The 24,225-nt window shown below is 38.4% G+C and overlaps 1 protein-coding gene across 4 annotated transcripts in view; it reads left to right on the top strand.

Annotated features, from left to right (window-relative positions):
* Positions 1 to 24,225, top strand: part of TRAPPC8 (trafficking protein particle complex subunit 8) — a 113,441-nt gene that overhangs the window by 19,376 nt on the left and 69,840 nt on the right. For 2 of the 4 annotated variants that reach the window (XM_055368284.2, XM_055368286.2), the window contains exons 3-10: positions 6,141 to 6,230; positions 7,353 to 7,527; positions 10,198 to 10,351; positions 13,964 to 14,057; positions 14,724 to 14,980; positions 15,318 to 15,433; positions 16,122 to 16,272; positions 22,994 to 23,094. In XM_055368284.2, coding sequence (XP_055224259.1) covers positions 6,141 to 6,230; positions 7,353 to 7,527; positions 10,198 to 10,351; positions 13,964 to 14,057; positions 14,724 to 14,980; positions 15,318 to 15,433; positions 16,122 to 16,272; positions 22,994 to 23,094 — 1,138 coding nt within the window. Of the gene's footprint in view, positions 1 to 6,140; positions 6,231 to 7,352; positions 7,528 to 10,197; positions 10,352 to 13,963; positions 14,058 to 14,720; positions 14,981 to 15,317; positions 15,434 to 16,121; positions 16,273 to 22,993; positions 23,095 to 24,225 lie in introns of all 4 variants that reach the window. The other 2 variants (XM_055368285.2, XM_055368283.2) reach the window with 1 other exon arrangement.

The following is a 24,225-nucleotide window of genomic DNA, read 5'->3' as shown; positions in this document are numbered from 1 at the left end:
CACCAGAAGAAAACAGTTTTTTTTTTTTAGCTTCTTTCCCTTTTACTGAAAGGCACCTCCTTTCAGCTTTATTTTTATGTTGGCCATGAAGACTGAGAATGAGATATGATGAAGTACTACGTTAATTTTAGTAAAATTTCATTATAACAGAATAATACTCTTTGGAGATCATAGAAAAGTGATTTTATCCATTTTAATAAGGTATTAATTCTTATATATTCAGATGTATGCTTCTAATTTTCACCATTAATGTGAGTCAGCATACTTTTCATTCATTCTGTTAAAGAAATAGATGTTAGATATTTACCTCATAAGCTTAACAGTGCCGTGTTTTCTTCAGATCGGTCATTTAAAGCTGCTATTCCTTGGTACAGTAATTGGAAAGACACATTGATGGAGTTGAAAGTGTTTGTTATATACAGGGATTTCTTGTGATGGTTTCAGTTTTATAGATTTTTCTCACCTACTTCGTTTCTATTGTCTTTTTTTCCCACCTAGGTACTGTTTTGTATTTGTCCCAATTGACATGTCTAATTTTTCTAAAATGTGGAAGGTCTAATGTATCTATTTTTTTCAACTTTTGTTATCTATTTTATCATCCATTATCCTGTTTACTCTTACAGCATTATCTGTTAAATCCAAGCGTAGTCTTTGAATGGTATATTTTGGGCTGCATCTTATTTTAAAAGGAAGGAAGACCGTATTACCCTTCCTTACCAAAACAGTACATTCTGCATGTTTTTGTTTGGTTTTGAGGCAGGGTCTCATTATGTCACCCATGCTGGAGTTCAGTGGCTCTGTCTTGGCTTACTGCAACCTCTGCCTCCTGGGCTCAAGCGATCCTCCTACCTCAGCCTCCCGAGTAGCGGGGACTACAGGTGTGGGCTACCATGCCCGGTTAATTTTGCATTTTTTGTAGAGATGAGGTTTTCTCATGTTGCCCAGGCTGGTCTCGAACTCCTGGGCTCAAGTGATCAGCCTGCCTCGGCCTCCCAAAGTGCTGGGATTACAGGCGTGAGCCACTGAACATGGCCAGAAAACTTTAGTAGGAAAACATGGTTGCTATTTCAATTCCAAAGAAAGAACATGTAGAGATGGAAAGGGATATGAGGAAAATAGTGATTTTTATCCCAAGATAAGTCCAAGAAAATTTTTTGTTTTTTGTTTGTTCGTTTTGAGACAGGGTCTTGCTCTGTCGCTGCCCAGGCTGGAGTGCAGTGGCACCATCTTGGCTCACTGCAGCTTTGACCTCCTGGGTTCAAGCGATCTTCCCACCTCAGCCTCTCGAGTAGCCAGCGCTACAGCCTCATGTCCCACTCCCGACTAATTTTTGTACTTTTTGTAGAGACAGGGTTTGCTATGTTTCCCAGGCTGGTCTCCAACTCCTGGGCTCAAGTGATCCCTCCACCTCAGCCTCCCAAAGTGCTGGGATTACAGGCATGAGCCACCACGCCCAGCCACAAGCTACCAGTTACTACTAGTATTTAGAAAGTTATTTCAATTTAAGAGTATGTCTGTGTATGTCTGTATGTGTATGTATTTTGCTTTGTAATTTATTTTTAATTATGTATACATTCACATAGTTTCAAACTCAAAACTATATAAAGCAAGATACAGAGAAGGCTTGTCCTCTATTCATGTCCCTTCTTTTTTTTCCCCTCAAACACATAGACCTTACTTTACTTAAAACACAATAAAAATCTAATTACAGTTACTCTTTTAGTACTTTTATGATGAACTTTAAGAAAAAATGACAGTTTTGGGTTACATTCTTCTTTTGTCTTAAAGAGGCAGAAGCACTCATGTAATATAGTTTTCAAAAGATGTTTTGCATAATTAGGGGGAACAACTGATAAATTTGATTTTATTCAATTTTCAGGCAATAAGAAAGTGACATAAACATATTGAATTTCCCCTTCATTTCTTCCTCTAAATATACATATAATTGGATAACCTCATCCTAAGAGTAGAACCCAGATACAAGAAAATCGAAGCGTAATAAATGAAATATTTAATTACATTCGTTTTCCAGAAGGTGAGATGAGAAAGCTACATTATACATTGCAGAAAGCTCTGAGGCTGACAATGTGGATTAGAGGCTTTTCTGACCAAATCAAATCTCAAAGATAACTTTTTTTTTTTTTTTTTTTTTTTGAGACGGAGTCTCGCTCTGTCATCCAGGCTGGAGTAGTACAATGGTGCGATCTCGGCTCACTGCAACCTCCACCTCCCGAGTTCAAGTGATTCTCTTGCCTCAGCCTCCGAGTAGCTGGGATTACAGGCATGCGTCACCCCGCCCACCCAGATAATTTTGTATTTTTAGTAGAGACAGGGTTTCTCCATGTTGGTCAGGCTGGTCTGGAACTCCCCACCTCAGGTAATCCGCCTGCCTCGGCCTCCCAAAGTGTTGGGATTACAGGCGTGAGCCACTGTGCCTGACCTAAAGATCTCTTTATTCACAGCACTTGGTCGATCCCTCTCCTTTCTTATCTCCCTTCTTTCTCTTCTCTCTTGTATAGATAATTAAATGTAGTAGATTTATTCTATTACTTCTCTTTGAAACTATAAGCAAATATAGGTATGGCTCTTCATATTTTCCTTTTCTTGCACAAAAATGCATACTTTTCTGCTGTCACTTTTTTCACTTAATGTATCTGGAAGAGCACTTCATTGTAATATGTAGAGATTTTTCCCCTTTCTTCTACAGCTGCTAATGTATCTTTTTAATGGTTAGGCCATAATTTATTTAACTACACCTCAAGAGAATGCTGGGACTAAAGACGTGCACCACCATGCCCAGCTAATTTTTTTTTTTTTTTTCTTTTTTGAGACAGAGTGTCGCTCTAACATGTTGCCCAGGCTGGAGTGCAGTGGCGTGATCTCGGCTCACTGCAACCTCTGTCTCCTGGGTTCAAGCGATTGTCCTGCCTCAGTCTCCCTAGTAGCTGGGATTACAGGTGGATGCCACGATGCCCAGCTAATTTTTGCATTTTTAGTAGAGACAGGGTTCTACCATGTTGGTCAAGGCTGATTTCGAACTCCTGACGTCAGGTGATCCGCCTGCCTCGGCCTCCCAAAGTGTTGGGATTACAGGTGTGAGCCACTGCGCCTGGCCATTTTTTTGTATTTTTTTTTAGTAGAGATGGGGTTTCACCATGTTGCCTAGCTAGTCTCAAATTCCTGAGCTCAATCGATCTGCCTGCCTCAGCCTCCCAAAGTGCTAGGATTACAGGCATGAGCCACTGCCTCAGTCCTAGTTCCTGTTTTATAAGAATGAACATGAAGCAGCTGGTATTGCATGAACATGAAATTGTTACAGTAGTAACTCTTCTAATTAGACTATGTAGGATATATGGGTCATTCTCATGAGACATCTGTTGTCCATCATGAACTGTTGTTCATCAGTTTTCTCCTGATGAGCGCGTGTGTTTTCTAGTCTTTCAGTGTCATTACAGATAGTGTTGCTAAGAAGAGCTATTTTGGAAGATCTGCTTTGTTCAGAACTTTCCACCTCCACCATGAAACAAACCCAATTTCATATGACTATAATTTATCTGTCATTTGTTTAATTCAGGAAACATTGAAGCAACAAAGTAAATAGAAAAAATAATTTTAAAAGGTGGAGATAGTAATTTCCTTGTATATGTGGAGATCCCTTTCTATTTAACGATAATTTTCATTATGTATTTCTTATTTTCTTATCATTGGTACTACATATGCATTAAATTTCCAGGTAGACTTACTTTGACTGAATTGGGGAGAAGGGTAGGTGTTCGTGGTGGGTGGCAAGATTAGTTTCCTATTTGTGTGTTTCATTTATTCTCCAATTTTTGCCTTTTTTTAAATGTAGATTGTAATGTTTTCTGGGAATGTTTTCCTCTTTTATTTTTATTTTATTTTATATTTTTTGAGACAGGGTCTCACTCCTGTCGCCCAGGCTGGAGTGCAGTGGCACGTTCTCATCTAACTGCAGCCTTGACTTCCTGGGCTCAGGTGATCCTCCCACCTCAGCCTCTCGAGTAGCTGGGACTACAGGCATGCATCACAATACCTGGCTAATTTTTTGTATTTCTTTTAGTAGAGATGGGGTTTTGCCATGTATCCCAGGCTGGTCTCAAACTCCTGGGCTCAAGCACTCCACTCACCTCAGCCTCCCAAAGTGTTAGGATTATTATTATTATTATATTTACTTATTTATTTATTTATTTATTTTGAGACTGAGTCTTACTCTATTGCCCAGGCTGGAGTACAGTGACGCCATATCAGCTCACAGCAACCTCCACCTCCTGGGTTCAAGTGATTCTCCTGCCTCAGCCCCCTGAATAGCTGGGATTGCATGAGGGCGCCACCATGCCTGGCTAATTTTTGTAGTTTTAGTAGAGATGGGGTTTCACCATGTTGGCTAGGCTGGCCTCGAACTCCTGACCTTAAGTGATCCGCCTGCCTTGACCTCCCAAAGTGCTGGGACTACAGGCGTGAGCCATCGCACCCAGCCTCCAAAGTGTTAGGATTATAGGTGTGAAACACCATGCCCTGCCCATTTCCTCTTTTATAACGATGAACATGAAATCGTGATAGTAGTTGCTCTCCTAATCAGACTATATGTAATATATGGGTCATTCTCATGAGGCATTTGCTGGTGTTAAAATATCTGTATATTTGGCACCAGGTTAGAATGCTATTTGGTTAAGATGAATGGCTTTGTCCTCAGCCCTTCCAGTTGTTTAATATAGTATTATAATATAAGCAGAAAGAATATATTTGCTGTTTTCAGTGGTTAAGATGAAAGCAAAAGGAATGTAAGATTTGATATATCAGCATAAATCAGCATTGGAATGGAGTCCTTTTAGTAAAACTGTGATATAATCTGCTTAAAACCTAGTGAAACCACTAAGTTTTACGTAAGTTCAAATAAAAAGAATAATTGTGATACAAAATACTTGATGTGGAACAAGAGAGAGTTGACTTTTTAAGAATCACATTATATACATTTATACAAACAATGAAAATACACTTCTTTATATTTGGTTGTAAGGTAAAGGTACTTCGAAATTTCATTTAAGAGGCTTTGTTACTGTCATATTCAAGTAATCAAATTACAAAGTAAGATTTATCAACCATACCACCATTTACATTTTGAACTAGATAATTCTTTATTGTGGGGGCTGTCTTGTCTTGTCTTGTCTTGTGAGATGTTTTGCATTATTCCTGACCTCTTTGATGCCAGTAGCATAAGCCACCTACCCCAGAACTGATAACGAAAAATATCTTGAGATGTTGCCAGATGTTTCCTAGGGGTCAAAATCATGCTCAGTTGAGAACCTCTGTGCTAAGTGTTACTTCTGAAAAAGATCTACTTATGGCAGTGTGACTAGTGGCAGGGTCACAGAACTTGAGTTCTAAAGAAATAATCTTTTTACTCATGTAGGTAATATTTAGAGCATTAATAGGTAAGTAGGTTGTGGGAACACTAGGTTTGGGAATAATTCAATTTTATTTTTGCAAATATATATACTCTCATGAATATATGAATATATTCTTGTGTGAATATATGAATATATTCTTGTGTGAATATATGAATATATTCTTGTGTGAATATATGAATATATTCTTGTGTGAATATATTCTTGTGAATGGCTTAAAAGGTGTGTGTACATATATACTCAGTTTATTATTATTATTATTATTTTGAGACGGAGTCTCATTCTGTCACCCAGGCTGGAGTGCAGTGGTGTGATTTCAGCTCACTTCAACCCCCACCTCCCGGGTTCAAGCAATTCTACTGCCTCCTGAGTAGCTGGGATTACAGTCACGTGCCACCATGCCCGGCTAATTTTTGTATTTTTAGTAGAGACATGAGGTTTCGCCATGTTGACCAGGCTGGTCTCGAACTCCTGACCTCACGTGATCCACCCACCTTGGCCTCCCAAAGTGCTGGGATTACAGGCCTGAGCCACCGTGCCAGGCCCTATACACATTTTATATATACACACATGTACATCTGAAAGCACAGGTGAAAAATGCTTGTTTACTGTTAGAAATTTTTTTTATACCTTTTAGGAATATGGACTTGAAATTTTGTCTGTTGTAAACTGATTCTATTGAATAATTTTAACTGTTTTGTATATTGTTAATTTTAGCCACTACTCCATGGTTTGAGTCTTACAGAGAAACCTTTCTTCAGTCGATGCCAGCATCGGATCATGAATTTCTGAACCACTATTTAGCATGTATCCTTTGACATTTATGTTCTCCTGAAATCAAATATTATGGAAGTTATTAATCTCAGAAATAGTTAATGAAGGCAAAATTGTTGAAGATACAGAGAATAGATAAATTATTTTTTATAGATTGACAATACACGGAGTCTTATTTTGTTAAATGGCCTCCTAGATACAGGACTGCTATAACAATTTTTTAATCAATTTAGTTTTTGATTATAAAATAAGACTACAGAGGGCTTGCTTATTTTTCTTTAGCCCCCTAGCTTGAATATTTCATGCTTAATAACTTTTTTAGCAATTTTAGAAAGAAAATGTAAACAATGTTAACTGCTTTTGCTGATTGCCTCAGAATTGACTGCTTATCCTAAGACTCATGAAAAATAATTTTGGATATTTTTAGTAATTTTTTAATGGGTATTCTTTTTTGATGATTGTGGCTTAGTTTTCTTAATGTGGTTACTGACGAAAGTTAAGAGGTAGGATGAAATTTGTAACTGCAGTGAGATAGAATGGAGAGAAGCAAGATGCAGCAGAATTCATTTCTGTTGAAGTTGTACAGTTGTCCATTTTTATTTTTATGAGTTTCCTTGTTATATATATATTAATGGCCCAAAAAACTGTCAACAAAAAAAATCTGTTAGAATTATCTGGAGTATTGAATTATTTGGAGTGTTGGAGAAATTATTTTATGCTTGCAATTAAAACCAATGAAATTGGATTTTTTTTTTTTTTTTGCTGTGAAAATACCGCTGGGCACGGTGGCTCATGCCTATAATCCTAGCACTTTGGGAGGCTGAGGCGGGCGGATTACCTGAGGTCAGGAGTTCAAGACCAGCCTGGCCAACATGGTGAAACCCCGTCTTTACAAAAAATATAAAAAATTAGCTGGGTGCAGTGGCTTGCGCCTATAATCCCAGCTACTCCGGAGGCTGAGGCAGGAGAATCACTTGAACCTGGGAGGCGGAGGTTGCGTTGAGTCGAGATCACGCCACTGCTCTCCAGCCTGGGCTACAGAGTGAGACTTTATCTCAGAAAAAAAAAACAAAACAAAACTCCTGTTTATCTCAGTAGGACAGTATTTATCATTGAGTAATAAGCGATAATTACCTTAATAATATGGTTTACAAGGTATGTTGGTAGCGTCATCTAGTGAAGCTGAACCTGTGGAACAGTTTTCAAAGTTGTCACAAGAACAGCATCGAATTCAGCACAACAGTGATTATTCCTACCCCAAGTGGTTTATACCAAATACACTTAAATACTATGTACTTTTACATGATGTAAGTGCAGGAGATGAACAGAGGTAAGTTTTTATTTTAATTTTAAATTTTTTCCAGTTAAATGATTTAACATTAATTTGGAGATAGCTTATTTACGTTTTGGATTTATTTTTGATACAAGAATGTAAAAGTTTAATGTGAATTTTATTAATAAAGCATTTAACTTTATGTTTTATCCTGGCGTTATATTCAACAGTCAAGTTATTTTATGTTAGATTTCTTTTTTTTTTTTTTTTTTGGAGACGAGGTCTTGCCCTGTCACCCAGGCTGGAGTGCAGTGGCACGATCTCGGCTCACTGCAACCTCCGCCTCCTGGGTTCAAGCAATTCTCCTGCCTCAGCCTCCTGAGTAGCTGGAATTACAGGTGCCCGCCACCATGCCTAGCTATTTTTTTTTTTTTTTTTTCTGAGACGGAGTCTCACTCTGTTGCCCAGGCTGGAGTGCAGTGGCACGATCTCAGCTCACTGCAAGCTCCGCTTCCTGGGTTCATGCCATTCTCCTGCCTCAGCCTCCTGAGTAGCTGGGTCTCGATCTCCTGACCTCGTGATCCGCCTGCCTGGGCCTCCCAAAGTGCTGGGATTACAGGCGTGAGCCACCGTGCCTGGCTTAATTTTTGTATTTTTAGTAGAGATAGGGTTTCACCATATTGTCCAGGCTGGTCTTGAACTCTTGACCTCAGTAATCTGCCCACCTCGGCCTCCCAAGGTGCTGGGATTACAGGCGGGAGCCACTGCGCCTGCCCCCCCCCCCTTTTTTTTTGATGGGGTTTCACTTTGTCACCCAGGCTGTAGTGCAGTGGCACCATCTTGGCTCACTGCAGCCTCTGTGCTTCCTGAGTTCCAGCGATTCTCCTGCCTCAGCCTCCCGGGTAGCTGGGTTTACAGGCACATGACACCACGCCCGGCTAATTTTTGTATTTTTAGTAGAGATAGGGTTTCACCACGTAGGCCAGGCTGCTCTGGAACTCAGGTAATCTGCCCACCTTGGCCTCCCAAAGTGGTAGGATTACAGGCGTGAGCCACCTCGCCTGGCCTTATGTTAGATTTCATATGCTTACCCAAACTTTCTTTTTAATGTAAAATTGTTATACAGTCTGTACAAAAACACTTGTCATTTCACAACTGTAGATCATAGCTGTTATTTCTGGTTTTATATAAAATTATTTCTCTTTCTTTGTTCTTTTCTGCTTCCCAGTTTTCCTCTCACTTTTCATGGCCTGACTTGCTTACAGGCACTTTTTCCACTGTCCACTCTCTTGTGACTTCATATTTATAGCCTTGATATTTTTCATAGCCTTAGAAATATTCAAACATTTTTTAATGTTCCCTTTAATATTCATGATTTGCTGTTTGCAGTAGTCCTTTTGTATTCGGGATATGTGAATAGATTGTCTTTAAAAATAAAATAAATTCTTGAAAAATAGGATAAACACAGTAATTTTACTTGCATGGCTTTGGAGCTTATTTTGGCTTTTGGTGCAAGGTGTGGAGCAGATTAATGTTTTGTCTGAAACTATTCTGATGCCTTAGTGCCACTGAGGAAATGTAGTTTAATAATCATTACCCGCCTTGTCCTGAGCATGGACCACCATCTTTTTATTAAATTTTCCTCTGTAGATCCAGTTAATTACTCTGAAGATTACTAATCTTTAGGATATTTTGAAATGTCTGTAGCCCGTTGGATAAGGTGTACTACTATATTAATAGAAAAAATTTGAAATGACTATTAGAATTAGTTTCTGTCAGTTCAATTTGGAGTGTGTCTTCCGTATTGAATGGTTGTAATTAGGATATTTAAGGTAGTAATTCAAGTATCAGATGAATGGTTCTTAGGTTTAGCAGTATCATTAGTAACGTGAGCAGGAGTTTGCTTTATTGTCCTTCAGTGTGTGTACACACACATGCATCTGCATTTATACAAATTTTCTATAACTATTTTACTTATCCAGCCATAATTTTTTAGTGCGTAATATTATTTTGTTGTTTGCTAGGCTTGTTGCTTACATAGTATTAGTATTTGCATTTGAAGGTGGTTAGTTTTCCAGGTTTTTTTTTTTTTTCTTGTTTTTCCTCTTTTTTTTTTTTGAGATGGGGGTCTCACTCTGTTGCCTAGGCTAGAGTGCAGTGCCTGGGCTCGAGCAGTCTTCCCACCTCAGCCTCCTGGGCAGCTGGGACCACAGGTGTGTGCCACCATTTTTGGTTAATTTTAATTTTGATAGAGATAGGGTTTCCCTATGTTGCTTGGGATGGTCTCTAACTCCTGACTTGAAGTGATCTTCCCACATTGGCCTTCCAAAGTGCTGGGATTATGGCCACCATGCTGGGTCAAAACGCTTGTTTTGTTTCCTGTAGTTCCCCCCCAATCTAGTTTGACCACCAGAGCTCTCTCTTTGAATAACGTAGAGGAGTATCTTGCAGAATTTTATTCCACGGAACACACTTTGGTAACTGCTTTAAGGTGGTATCTAAGCTAGCTAAATTTCAATTGCTATCATGATTTTTGTTTTAGCTTTTAGGTTATTCTGTCCTAATTTTCTAGAAGGGTAATTCTTATGTCCTCTTTTATATTTTTCCAGTCTAAATATGCCTTTTTGGGGGATTATTTTAATGTTATTTTTGTACTACTTTAGTCTCTATTATTGCCTAAGGCCTGCTCCTCTTTTACTTCAGATTTTTTTCCATTTTCTGTTTTAGAGCTGAATCAATTTATGAAGAAATGAAACAGAAATATGGAACTCAGGGTTGCTATTTACTTAAAATTAATTCTCGAACATCTAATCGAGCATCAGATGAACAGATACCAGATCCTTGGAGTCAGTATCTCCAGAAAAATAGTATTCAAAACCAGGTATATGTAAAAAATAAATGAAGCAAACCACAAAAACTATACTTCAGTTTTTACGTTTTGGTTTAACTAGTATAATTATTCATATTAATTGTGTGGAATCTGGTCAGTTTTGATCTGTCAGAGGTGAGCTCTTAGGTCAGTGGTTTAAAAGCTGTTTTTAACTAACTACAGTAATCCCTTATGTGCACTCTTTTCAGGTGTGTACTATCAGTGTGAATTAATCATTTTCTTTTTTTTTTTTTTTTTTTTTTTTTGAGACAGAGTCTTGCTCTGTCGCCCAGGCTGGAGTGCAGTGGTGTGATCTCAGCTCACTGCAACCTCCGCCTCTCAGGTTTAAGTGATTCCCCTGCCTCGGCCTCCCAAGTACATGGGATTACAGGCACATGCCACCATGCCAGGCAAATTTTTGTATTTTTGGTAGAGGTGAGGTTTCACCATATTGGCCAGGCTAGTCTTGAACTCCTGACCTCAAGTGATCTGCCCACCTTAACTTCCCAAAGTGTTAGGGTTACAGGTGTGAGCCACTGCGCCTGGACTGATCTCTTTCTTAAAAGATTAAAAGTGAATTACACGTTAAGAATTGAATTAGATAGGCTAGACGTGCAGAATGGAATTTCTGACTTGTCTGTTTAATTCATTATGAATGCCTACAGTCAATTCTTTATTATCTACATGCTCTGGGGTTGCTCCCTACATTTTTCTTTTTCTTTTCTTTTTTTTTTGAAACAGAGTCTCGCTCTGTCGCCAAGGCTGGAGTGCAGTGGCACAATCTCAGCTCACTGCAGCCTCCACCTCCTGGGTTCAAGCGATTCTCCTGTCTCAGCCTCCTGAGTAACTGGGATTACAGGCGTCCACCACCTACCACCATGCCTGGCTAATTTTTTTTTTGGAGACAGTCTCGCTCTGTTGCCCAGGCTGGGGTGCAATGGCGCGATCTTGGCTCACTGCAACCCTCCACTTCCCATGTTCAAGCAGTTCTCCTCTCTCAGCCTCCCAAGTAGGTGGGACTACAGGCGCACACCACCACGCCCAGCTAATTTTTGTATTTTTAGTAGAGAGAGGGTTTCACCATATTGGTCAGGCTGGTCTCGAACTCTTGACCTCAGGTGATCTGTCCGCCTCAGACTCCAAAAGTGCTAGGATTATAGGCATGAGCCATCATGCCCAGCCTCTTTCGTACCTTTTTAACATGCTTTTATAGCCACCTTCAGGAACTCATACTTTTTAGGTGGGTGGGCATTTCCCTCCAACTTTCCGTTGATTTCCCTTCTTTATGTACTCTCAGGAGTTACTGTTTTTTAATTACTCCTTTCTTAACCTCGAGTTCTAGAAAAAGATTGATTGTCCTATTGGCTTAAGTTGATGGGCGTTTGATGTTTTGTCAGACTTCTAAGGTACAATAGTATGCCGCTTGGTAGTAGTCAAATGCCAAGTTCCTATGCTTAGTTCAGATAATCAAGAGTCACTGTTTTTTGTTTAGAAGAATTTTTTTTTTTTTTTTTTTTTTGAGACAGGGTCTCACTCTGTTGCCCAGGCCTTGGTCTCCCAAAGTGCTGGGATTACAGGTGTGAGCCATCATGCTGGCCTAGAAGAAATTCTTTTTTTTTTTTTTTTTTTTTTTTTGAGACGGAGTCTTACTCTATTGCCCAGGCCGGAGTGCAGTGGCATGATCTCGGCTCACTGCAACGTCTGCCTCCCAGATTCAAATTATTCTCATGCCTCAGCTTCCCGAGTAGCTGGGATTACAGGCTCCCGCCACCACGCCTGGCTAATTTTTGTATTTTTAGTAGAGATGGGGTTTCACCACGTTGTCCAGACTGGTCTCGAACTCCTGACCTCAAGTTATCCCCCTGCCTCAGCCTCCCAAAGTGCTGGGGCTACAGGCATGAGCCACCACACCCGGCCAGAAATTTTTTTTTTTTTTTGAGACGGAGTCTCACTCTGTTGCCCAGGCTGGAGTGCAGTGGCGAGATCTCGGCTCACTGCAACCTCCACCTCCTGGGTTCAAGCGATTCATTTTTAGTCGAGACGGGGTTTCACCCTGTTGGCTAGGCTGGTCTTGAACTCCTGACCTCAAGTGATCCGCACGCCTCAGCCTCCCAGAGTGTTGATATTACAGGCGTAAGCCACAGCGCCTGGCCTAGAAATTCTTAAGTAAATGGAAAATATATTTATATTGTTCAATTAAACTATATTATGCACTCTTTGTGTGACATTTAAAAAATCAGTTATAAAGCTTATGTAATTTTTGATCTTCTGATATAAGTATTGTTTAATCTGTTTATTTGCTTTATTTTTCTGTCTCATAAATGGAATCTTTAAATCTAGATGTAGTGCTATCATGGTATTTTACTGACTTTAGTATTGAGGTGATTACTGACGTTCTTTAAGATAATGCTGGGGAAAAGCAAAGAAGTACCAGTTGGATGTGAAGGAACTTTATTTTTAAAAATGGTCTTTTAGGGGCCATTCTAAGAATAAGAACAGTACTGAAAAAAATTCACTTTAGAGTTCAGTCACCTAAGGTTGTGAAGGGGAACATAAAGAAGATTGTGCAGTATGAGAATTTTTAACAGAAGGCAGAAATATCAGAAATCTATGCCTTAGCATCCTAGAAGCTCAAAGTTGGAGAATAGTTTGGAGGTTTTACATCCAATGCTTGATCTAATGCTTTAATTTCTTTTAAACTTACGAATGACTGCGTCTATTGACAGTACTCACTATATTCTTATTAAGTGACCTATTGCATGTCTGATCACCCAAAAATTCTCTCATTTTGCTTAAGGATCAATAAAAAATTCTTGACCTTTGCTTGTACGCTTGATCCTTTGGGAGTGACTATGTTAGTTTTCCATTAAGACAACTTTCAAAATATAGAAGGATAATTCTCATGTCCTCTTTTATATTTTTCCAGTCTAAATATGCCTAGTTTCTGCAACTCTTTCTCAAGGAGTGGCTTCAGACTTTCTTGTCCTGGTCACTTCTTGAGTTCTAGTTTATGTAAATTCCCTCAAAGCGTGACACTCAGAATAATACGTCGTATTTACTGGTCTTGTAGAGTAGTCTGGGTACTTTTAGTTTAAGTGTTTTTTTGTTAACTGAGAAACCAGTTCCTTTGCACAAATAAACGTTGCGTTAGATATTTTTCTATAACACTTCAGTATATTCAGAATTCACTCCAACCTGCTTACACTGTGATCCAAAGAATTACATATCTGTGCCTCTCTTCTTTCCCCGTCTGACTCTAGTAGTCCATCTCTCTTGCCATTATTCCTTACTTAAGATGCATAAGCATATGTATGTGCTTATATGAACACTCGTGTATATACATATCATATATAAGTAGATATCCTGAGAGATAATTTGAATTAAGAAGAATTAGGATAGTAGCTTGAGTGTGAAAGGGGATTTAAGAATATAGTAGGTGTGAGTTGGAGTGATAGAATAAGATCCATGGAAGAAGTTATGAATTTGGAGGATGAGAAAATGCTCGCTGTAGCAAATAAATGAGGCCAACAGTTAGCAGAGTAACCATAGTTGTTGATGGATTTGATAGTATATTAAGTATGATTAAGTATAACTGCTAATGCTTTTTAAATTTTATTTTGATAGGAATCATATGAAGATGGCCCTTGTACTATAACTTCAAATAAGAATTCTGATAATAACTTGCTTTCATTGGATGGATTAGATAACGAAGTCAAAGGTCTTGATATATTTTCTCTAAGTTTCTCTTTTGATTGAAAATATGCACTGTTGTCAGATCATGCTAACCTTTATAGATAAAAGATGGGGGAAAATTTTCATAATACAGAAAGATATTGGGCAGGTTAGTTTTTCTTCTGAAGATTTTACTGAGCCACTTGAATTTGATTGTTTTTGACACTTAAAAATTTGTTTTATATGAGTAGTGTATAGATTTCTTTTAAAATATTTTGTAGAAAGCAAGGGAAGATGTGATGCACAGCATTAATTATTTAAAAATTTACATGATTTTGACAGCTTTATTTCTGACTTTAAATTACGATTTTTGTAATGATAACACATTTTTTTTGTTATATTTTTTCTTATGGCTTTGTTGTACTATTTAAAAGTCATTCTTTATATTATTTAAAATAAAGTATTTTTCTCCATTTCCTGGTTTATACCAATTTTCAAATTACTAATACAGGTACCAAAACAAATATTAACTCAAGCTCATTAATTTTGGGGCTGGGGGATGTTACTGCTGTTTTATCTTAGACATTTACCTATACTGAAAGTTAAAGGATTTTAACATTCTGCTTTTTTTTTTTTCTTTAGCAGTATGGTAGTATTAGCACTGTTTTCTGTTGCATTCTGAGAGTAAAAGAAATAATCTCTTTTTCAGTAGATGGCTTACCAAATAACTTTAGAGCTCACCCACTTCAGTTGGAACAATCCAGTGACCCTTCTAACAGTATTGATGGCCCAGATCATCTAAGATCTGCTTCATCGTTACATGAAACAAAGAAAGGAAATACTGGAATAATTCATGGTGCATGTTTAACACTTACTGATCATGATAGAATTCGACAGTTTATACAAGAGTTCACATTTCGGGGCCTTTTGCCACATATAGAGAAAACAATTAGGCAATTAAACGATCAGGTAAGGTTTGATTTTTTGGATTAGTATTTTAAAAATTTAAGTAAATAGTAAATTTAAGAATTATTAAACGTATTTGAAGTTTTGTTTTATTTTCGTTTTAAGATAGGCCAATATTAAGACTTCCCAAAATTACTATCAATGATGAAATTCTGTTCAACTCTAGAATAGGCTTATTCATTTTCACTAGGATTTTGCCAGCATATTGGATAGTTTTCTTTAAATCAGTTTTATTAAAATGAACATTTGCTATTAAAGCTTTTTAGTTAAAATTTTTTTATGTAAAGGAAAAATATTAAATTCTTTATGTTTGTCAACATATTTAATCTCTTTTTTAAAGCTAATATCAAGAAAAGGTTTGAGTCGATCTCTATTTTCTGCAACTAAAAAATGGTTTAGTGGCAGTAAAGTTCCAGAAAAGAACATTAATGACCTGAAAAATACATCTGGCTTGCTGTGAGTAAAGTGTTATCATTTTTGTTTTTCCTCTGTTTAACTCTCTGACTAGTGTTTGATTGTATATCCTGCAGAAGATAACTATCTCTTTAATTTCTTAGTTTCTTATTGGTGAAAATTCAGGTGGATAAGAAGAGTGACTCAAGTAAATCATATTAATTTTTTAAAAACTAAGTAATTGGACATCTAAAAACAAATGGGAAAGTCACTTTTGGTCTGTTTCCTTATTTGTAAAACAATGAAGTTAGACTAGGTATTCATTAGTAACCATTCTATATCTAAAATGTAATGGCCTGATGATTCTAAGACAAGGGACACATTTAATTTTGCTTTACACAAAAAACCATTTTAAGGAAAAAATACAATTAATCCATTTTGGATTTTAATCTTTCTCCTGGTTGTATATAAATGTGAGTCACTTGGAATTAACCATTTACTTCATTATTTGACCATGGAGAAAATGTTTGCCTGTCATTGAGACATTTTCAGGGCTATAAATAATAAAACAAGGAACTTTCTGTTTCCAGGTATTTTTGAGAACTGATACTCTTGTTGGAGGTAGAATTTCTTTAAAACAGCATTAGTTTTCTTCATATTCTAGAAAAACATGGCAGCTTGTTAATGTATTTTATAATTTTAATGGTTTGGGGGGTAATAAATTATAAATTATTTTCTTTTGTATTTACAGGTATCCGCCGGAAGCACCAGAACTTCAAATCAGGAAAATGGCTGACTTATGTTTTTTGGTGCAGCATTATGATTTGGCTTACAGTTGCTATCATACTGCAAAGAAAGATTTTCTTAATGATCAAGCAATGCTTTATGCAGCTGGTGCCTTGGTTGGTATTCTGTGGTATTATAATTCCTTAATTCTGCTACCATAAATTATTTAGAAATTTCTCTTGGTGGCACACAGAATCCTTAGGGATAAAGTTGTACTCAAAGAGCATATAGTACTTTATAGATTGTTAATTCCTTAATGCTGAGTTGATGGATTTCCCTCAGACTAGTTGATTAGCTGGGTATGGTGGCACATGCCTGTAGTCCCAGCTGCTTGGGAGGCTGAGGCAGTAGAATTGCTTGAGCCCAAGTGTTTGAGACCAGACTGAGCAACATAGTAAGATTGCATCTTTAAAAATAAATTGAAAAAACTTATTTCTTAAAAACAAAACCCAAAAAACTAGGTAATTAAAAAATGGTCATGTATTAGGGTTTCTTTCTTTATTAGTACTTTCCAACTTTTGCATCAGCTTTCAGAATTGTATTTCATTTTCTAATATATTTAAAATACAAAAATTTTTTTAGAAGTTTTTTTAAACCTTGACAAACATTTTTAAGTTGCTTGCTGTATGACTTCATACATCAAGAACATGTACTTTGGTGTGAGACACTCTCTCATCTTAGGCAAGTTATTGAATATCTCTAAGCTACAGTTTTCTGACCTGTAAAATATGCGAATCCTAATGGTATAGGATCAGATAAAGTATAAGGCATGCACTTAGCATAATGCCGTATATATAATAAGCTGTCAGTAATATCAGTTGTGTTAGTTTTGTAATTGATTGCAAAGCCAGGTATTTCCAAAGAATTTGCTATACTTGTTGCCTAAAACCTTTTAATGTTTTTGAAAAGTTACCACAAATATATGTGTAATCTGCTTTATGTGTTCAGAAAAGAGTAAAATTAGCACTGTTACTTTTTATTTAATCTTTTAAAAGACATGTAAGCTTATAAACAAAAGTGAAGAAAAAACTTTATAAGAATAATTCATTGGTAATTGTGTAGATACTTTTTTTTAGCTAGAAAATATTCACAGGCTGACAGATACTTGTTTAATAACTGGCATTTGTTTTGCGTTTATTTTAATACTGTGCATATATATAATATGTAACTTAAAAATGGAAGCCAGAATAGCAAAATTATATTACTATTGCTTTCTGGTTCTCTAATTTTTTAATGAAAAAAGTCAGCCCACTTTTTTTTTTTTTTTTTTTCTGGAGACAGAGTTTCAGCTCACGGCAACCTCCACCTCCTGGGTTCAAGATTCTTGTGCTTAAGTCTCCTGAGTAGCTGGGATTACAGGCATGCCCGACCATACCCATCTAATTTTTTTTTTTTTTTCGTATTTTTAGTATAAACGGGGTTTCGCTGTGTTGCCCAGGCTGGTCTCGAATTCCTGACCTCAGGCGATGGACTGTGCCCGGCCAACCAAGTTTTTAAAAACCTTTCATAGAAATGGAAAATATGCTATGTTCATGAGAAGTGTTTGAAAATATAAGTGAATTTTCCTTGGCTAAATATTCTCTGATTGCTCATTATAGTCATCCAATTTAAGCTAATATGAAATCATAAATACTTCATGTTATTATTAATACCTTATAACCTAGGTATGCATTTGTAATGAGAAATTTTTATTTAATGTACCTGCAAGTAGAATGTTTGATAAAAACTACATTTAAGCCATTCAACTGGAAGTATTAGTAGCTATTTGAGAGAAAATAATATAGCACTGGAAAATAAAGGCATATTTACTCTTAGATGATATATGTGCACCTGAAAATCACTTAGCCTTTAAAAGCTACCCTAAAAATAATGGGCTTCTGAGAAAAGTTAGACTGGGATAGTCTTTTTGAAACCTATTCATCTTTGTAACCAGAGCACAAACAAAAACATTAAATGGTACCTTGGAAGATTACCTAAATAATCTAGATAGGCAGCTTAGCATGGCTGAGGATACCTCAGGGAATAAGTAATTTTTTTATAGAGATGGGGATGAGCAAGAAGAGTTCCCAACCAGTGGAGCTGCCATGAAGCTGATCATAGAAGAAAGTACAGCCTGCCCTGAGCCCAGAGCTGTGCAAGGCTGGTGGTGTACTTCTCTGGAGACACAGTCCACATGCACCAAAGTGTAGGCATTCAGTTTTTAGCAGCTGAAAGAGCGCCTTTCTGTGCAGCAGCTGAGCTCAGGGCTTTTTCCTTTCCTACTGAAGGATATAAGTTTATAATACTGCTATTTTTGATTCCCTTGCCTAAGAAAAATTATGTATGAATAAATAAAAATTTAATTTGAACTGATATCACTTCCCTTACCATTCACATGCTAACTAATTGATAAGATAAAAATGTGTTGGAGTAGAATAGACTAGATCGTATACCTTTTTAGATGAAAATTATAGAAGATATTTAGTCATAGTAACTACAAAGGCAAAATAAATATCACAGCAAAACCAGTAATAGGAATGCTTGCAGACTTTTTTCTTTTTTTGAGATGGAATCTCACTCTGTTGCCCAGGCTGGAGTGCAGTGGCTTGATCTCAGCTCACTGCATCCTCCACCTCCTGGGTTCAAGTGATCCTCCTGCCTCAGCCTCCCAAGTAGCTGGGATTACAAGCATGTGCCACCACCGCCAGCTGATTTTTGAATTTTTAGTAGAGATGGGGTTTCACCAAGTTGGCCAGGCTGATCTCGAGCTCCTGACCTCAAGGGATCTGCTTGCCTCAGCCTCCCAAAGTGCTAGAATTACAGGCGTGATCCACTGGGCCTGGCCAAGAAAACATGTTTTAGAGCTGTACGATATTTTGTCACATGGATATTATGTATTTTTATTTAGCTTCAATGAATTTTAGAGCAGATACTGCTGAGTGCTGAGGATACAGAGGCATTCTAAAATAGATATCGTTCATACTGTCATTCATGGAACTATCAGGTTAAAGGCTTTAATCATATTTCAGTTCTCAAATCATTATTTGTTTTTTCTTCTATTTTAAAAAATGTTGCAGAGAAGTACATTTGTTTGTCTTAAAAGTGAATTATGGCTTTCCCATCCTGCTGTTCTCCCCTCTCAGCCTCCCGAGTAGCTGACATTACAGGCATGTACTACCACACCTGGCTAATTTTGTGTTTTTAGTAGAGACAGGGTTTCTCCATGTTGGTCAGGCTGGTCTCGAACTCCAGACTTCAGGTGATCCACCCACCTCGGTTTCTCAAAGTGTTGGGATTACAGGCGTGAGCCATTTTCATTAAAACTTAGGTTCTTTTTTCTTTTTCTTTTTTTGGAGGCAAGGTCTTGCTCTGTTGCCCAGGCTGGAGTGCAGTAGTGCGATGACAGTTTATGCAGCCTCCACCTCCTGGGCTCAACTGATCCTCCTACCTCAACCCCCCACAGTAGCTGGGACTACAGGCATGCGCCACCACATGTGGCTAATTTTTATATTTTTTGTAGAGATGGCATTTTGCCATGTTGTCCAGGATTGTCTTGAACTCCTGAGCTCAAGCATTCTTCCTGCCTTGGCCTCCCAAAGTGCTGGGGTTACAGGCATGTGGCACTGTGCTTAATCTTCATTTCTAAATCCTTTAACCACCATTGTATATTATTTGAATTATTAACTAAAGTCCTAGTTATTGCCAGTAGAATGAGTTTTTTTTTTTTTGATACAGATCTCAGTATGTTGCCCAGGCTGGTCTTGAATTCCTGGGCTCAAGCACTCCTCCTGCCTCAGCCTCCCAAAGTGCTGGGATTACAGGTGTGAGCCACTGTGCCCATCCAGAATGAGGTTTTAAAATGAAATATGATCTAGGAAATTGACAGTAATAATAGGCTTAAGAAAAATGGTCTTTGCACTGTCTATGAGATAGTGGGTATAAACTAGAGTTTGTAATTGGCAGAATATATTGGTAAGGCAAGCCGTTGTGAGCTCTGATTTTATATTGTTGCCAATAAATTGGAAAGAGATGTACTTTATTTCTTCTCTTTGTGATCCATCATTGGTCTGTTCTCTACTTATTGAAGGTTAGGGAAGAACAGGGAGGAGGGTGATAGTAGAAATCATAAGCTAGGCTAATCTGGTAGTATATATACACCATAACGCAAAGTGTTTACTAGGTTTTTTTGAAAATTTCATTTAAATATTGAATGGAAGACTTCAGATATTAACTAGAGAATTTTAAGATTGAAAGCTTATATAAATGTATTAATTATATTACTGTCGTAGATAATTCTTCTGAAAGTACAACACTAAATCATTCTTGTCGTAGCCTCTGCTCTTTTTCCACCAGCAAATACTTGGAAATTCCTTCTTGGAGCATTGTGGGCCAAAGCTTCTCTCTGGGTGGAAAATTGTTGCCACTTCCAGTGTCACAGGGAAAACACACACACACACACACACACACACACACACACACACACACGGAAATTCCTTCTTGGTGCATTGTGGGGGCACGCGCGCACACACACACACACACACACACACACACACACACACACACACACACGGAAATTCCTTCTTGGAGCATTGTGGGCCAAAGCTGCTCTCTGGGTGGAAAATTGTTGCCACTTCCAGTGTCACAGGGAAAAAACACACACACACATACACTTGGAAATTCCTTCTTGGAGCATTGTGGGCCAAAGCTTCTCTCTGGGTGGAAAATTGTTGCCACTTCCAGTGTCACAGGGAAAACACACACACACACACACACACACAATCAAAAAGCAGGACACTGGAGAGGAGTAGGGGCTATTTTCTTTTTTTTTTTTTTTTGAGATGAGTCTCGCTGTCACCCAGGCTGGAGTGCAGTGGCACGATCTCGGCTCACTGCAGGCTCCGTTCCCCGGGGTTCACGCCATTCTCCTGCCTCAGCCTCCCGAGTAGCTGGGACTACAGGCGCCCGCCACCTCGCCCAGCTAATTTTTTGTATTTTTAGTAGAGATGGGGTTTCACTGTGTTAGCCAGGATGGTCTCGATATCCTGACATCGTGATCCGCCTGCCTCGGCCTCCCAAAGTGCTGGATTACAGGCGTGAGCCACCGCGCCTGGCCAGTAGGGGCTATTTTCAAACAGAAAGCCCGGCAAATGGGTTAGAGGAGAAAAACCCAGCTGTGTAAAGTGGAGACTGACTCCCCCATCTCCAGTGGCAACCTAACATGCTGGTTATGTTGGGCCTGGCCAACCTTTTTTCCCTTTGTCTCTATAACAGATGATACCACAACCAAAACTGTGTTACATCTCAGCATATCAGAGGCCCATGGAGTAAACATAAATGGAAATACCTTTCAAGCTAGTTGGAAAAATAGATGGCTTAGATAAACTGACTATTCAACCTCCCACTTAAAGCTGTTAGGCAGAATATCTGGGAGAACACTGGGGGTAAGATGCTGCTTAACAGAAATAACCTCTTGCTGTGACCCAAGAGGTTGCTCGGACCAGTGTAGGGTCAGCATATTTTGTTGTTGTTGTTGTTATTGTTTGTTTGTTTTTTGAGACCAAATCTCACTCTGTCACCCAGGCCAGAGTGCAGTGGCACTATCTCGCTTCAATGCAACCCCCGCTTCCCGGGTTCAAGCGATTCTCCTGCTTCAGCCTCCTGAGTAGCTAGGATTACAGGCACCTGCCACCACTTCTGGCTGTTGAGGGTGTTCAGGAATTTTTGTATTTTTATTAGAGACAGTGTTTCACCATGTTCACAAGGCTGGTCTCCAACTCCTGATGTCAAGTGATCCGTCCGCCTCAGCCTCCCAAAGTGCTGGGATTACAGGCATGCGTCACCACACCCGGCCAGTTCAGCATATTTTTGATGGGAAAAGATAACTGTCAAATACTACAGTGACAAAGAGGAAGGGGAAACATGAGTAGCTATAGAAAACAGAAGATTAAAAAATCTGGACAAAATAAAAGTGATGGACAACACACCTAACCACTAGGCCTGACCAAACATTCACCCATAAGCACATTGTATATACGTGCACCCACTGACACTGCCACACAACATTCACGTAGACGCCCAAAGGAGGACAAATCCAAATGTCTGCTCTGGAATTTCCATGGCAAATCTGAGTTTAGGCAAAAGTGAAGACCTCCCTGGGGTCTAAACAAATCTTAGGAGGCAGTCTTTGCTCCCCATGTAGCCCGTGGTGCCCTTATATTTGCCTGAGCCTTTCATAATTGTCTGGACACCAGAATTCATTCTTCATTTTCCTGGAGTTTAACTGCTAAATCTTATCTGATCTAACTTTACCTGTAATGGAAGCATCTCCCTTTTGATCTCTGTATTCCCCATGTTCTTTCAGGAAAAACACATCCCAAAACAGTGGTCATTGAGGGTGTTCAGAAATTGGAAAGTAGAAAGAGAAATAATATAAATACAATAAAGAAATGCCTGTTACTCTCATGATTTCTCTGAGACCAGGTGGCCAAGGATCCACTAGTCTTTAAGGATGTTTTAAAGGCCTTAATTGAAGGTACTGCAGTCTTTGCTCACAAGAGCCAAGTAAGACAGTGCTACTTGGAGGTTTCTATAAGACTCTTACTCATTACTTACTTGAATTCTAGGTGCTCTTTTGACCTCTCTGACTTCAGTCCTTCCAGAGTCGGATCACCCATGTTCTCTGAAGAGTGACTGGGCTACAAATGTGTTTTTCAAGTCTGCATTAGGCTATGAAGTTTATACATGTGTATCCAGTTAAAAAAAAAAAACCAGCAAATTTCATTCCAACTTTTAGTTTCCCATCTAAACTGTAAGACTGTTTCTTCTTTTGAAATATGTAAACTATGTCTTTTATTTTAGGAAATGGCAGCAGTGTCTGCTTTTCTTCAACCAGGAGCACCTAGGCCATATCCTGCTCATTACATGGATACAGCAATTCAGACATACAGAGATATCTGCAAGTAGGTGACTATATAAGAATTATGTTGTATCCAGTTAAAGGTCAGTTTGTTCTTTTTTTTTTCTTTTTTCCCATTCCTAAACTCCCAAATCAAGTTAATATAGTCGGAGACAAGTTGAGGTGATTTTTAAAAAGTTAGTGTTTTATTATACCTTTTTCTTTTCTATTTTGTTTGGATTGGTGGTTAGGAATGTGTTATGTAATGTTGAGATTATATGTTACATTGAAGGTAATTTGTATTGTGGGGACATTTCTAACTTTAAACTGCTATCAAGTTAGGAATTAGTCATTTTGCATTTTCTTTGTTAAATAGGCAAAACACAAATAGTTAAACAATATTGTATTCATAGTGCTTTCTGTTGGAACCCTATAAAAGTGAGAACTCACCACCTATAAGGAGACTATGAGCTGGTCCCCAGTGGTCAGGGGAGATTTCATGGGATATTTGATGGATAGATCTTGAAAGAAAGGTGGTTAGGACTTGATAACCATGAAGACGTATCAGGAATTGTGATTGGCAGGCATAATGTTTTAGATGTGCATTATTGGCTAAAGAGAAGAAAGCCCTGGCTAGGTTGGAAGGTTTCTGTATAGGGAAAGTACTGAATGATAAATTTGGAAAGGAGGTTTGAGATAAATCTGTGTGAGGAACCTTTACTGTCATGTATTATTTTTATTTTTGTTTCTGGTTTTTTTTGAGACGGAGTCTTGCTCTGTCGCCCAGGTGGGAGTGCAGTGGCGCAATCTTGGCTCACTGTAACCTCTTCTTCCTGGGTTTGAGTGATTCTCCTGTCTCAGCCTTTGGAGTAGCTGGGATTACAGGTGCGCGCCACCATGCCTGGCTATTTTGTATTTTTAGTAGAGACGGTTTCACCATGTTTGCCAGGCTGGTCTCGAATGCTTGACCTCAAGAGATCCACCCACCTCGGCCTCCCAAAGTGCTGGTATTACAGGCATGAGCCACCATGCCCAGCCCTGTTTTTTTTTTTTTTTTTTTTTTTGAGACAGTCTCACATTGTCACCCGGCTGGAATGCAATGGTGTGATCTCAGCTCATTGCTACCTCCACCTCCTAGGTTCAAGTGATTCTCCTGTCTCGGCCTCCCAAGTAGGTGGGATTACAGGCATCCGCC

This window comes from Gorilla gorilla, chromosome 17 (genome assembly GCF_029281585.2).
Source record: "Gorilla gorilla gorilla isolate KB3781 chromosome 17, NHGRI_mGorGor1-v2.1_pri, whole genome shotgun sequence".
Taxonomy (NCBI): domain Eukaryota; kingdom Metazoa; phylum Chordata; class Mammalia; order Primates; family Hominidae; genus Gorilla; species Gorilla gorilla.
The sequence above is the reverse complement of the archived record's forward strand: the minus strand, read 5'-3'. Positions and strand labels throughout refer to the sequence as shown.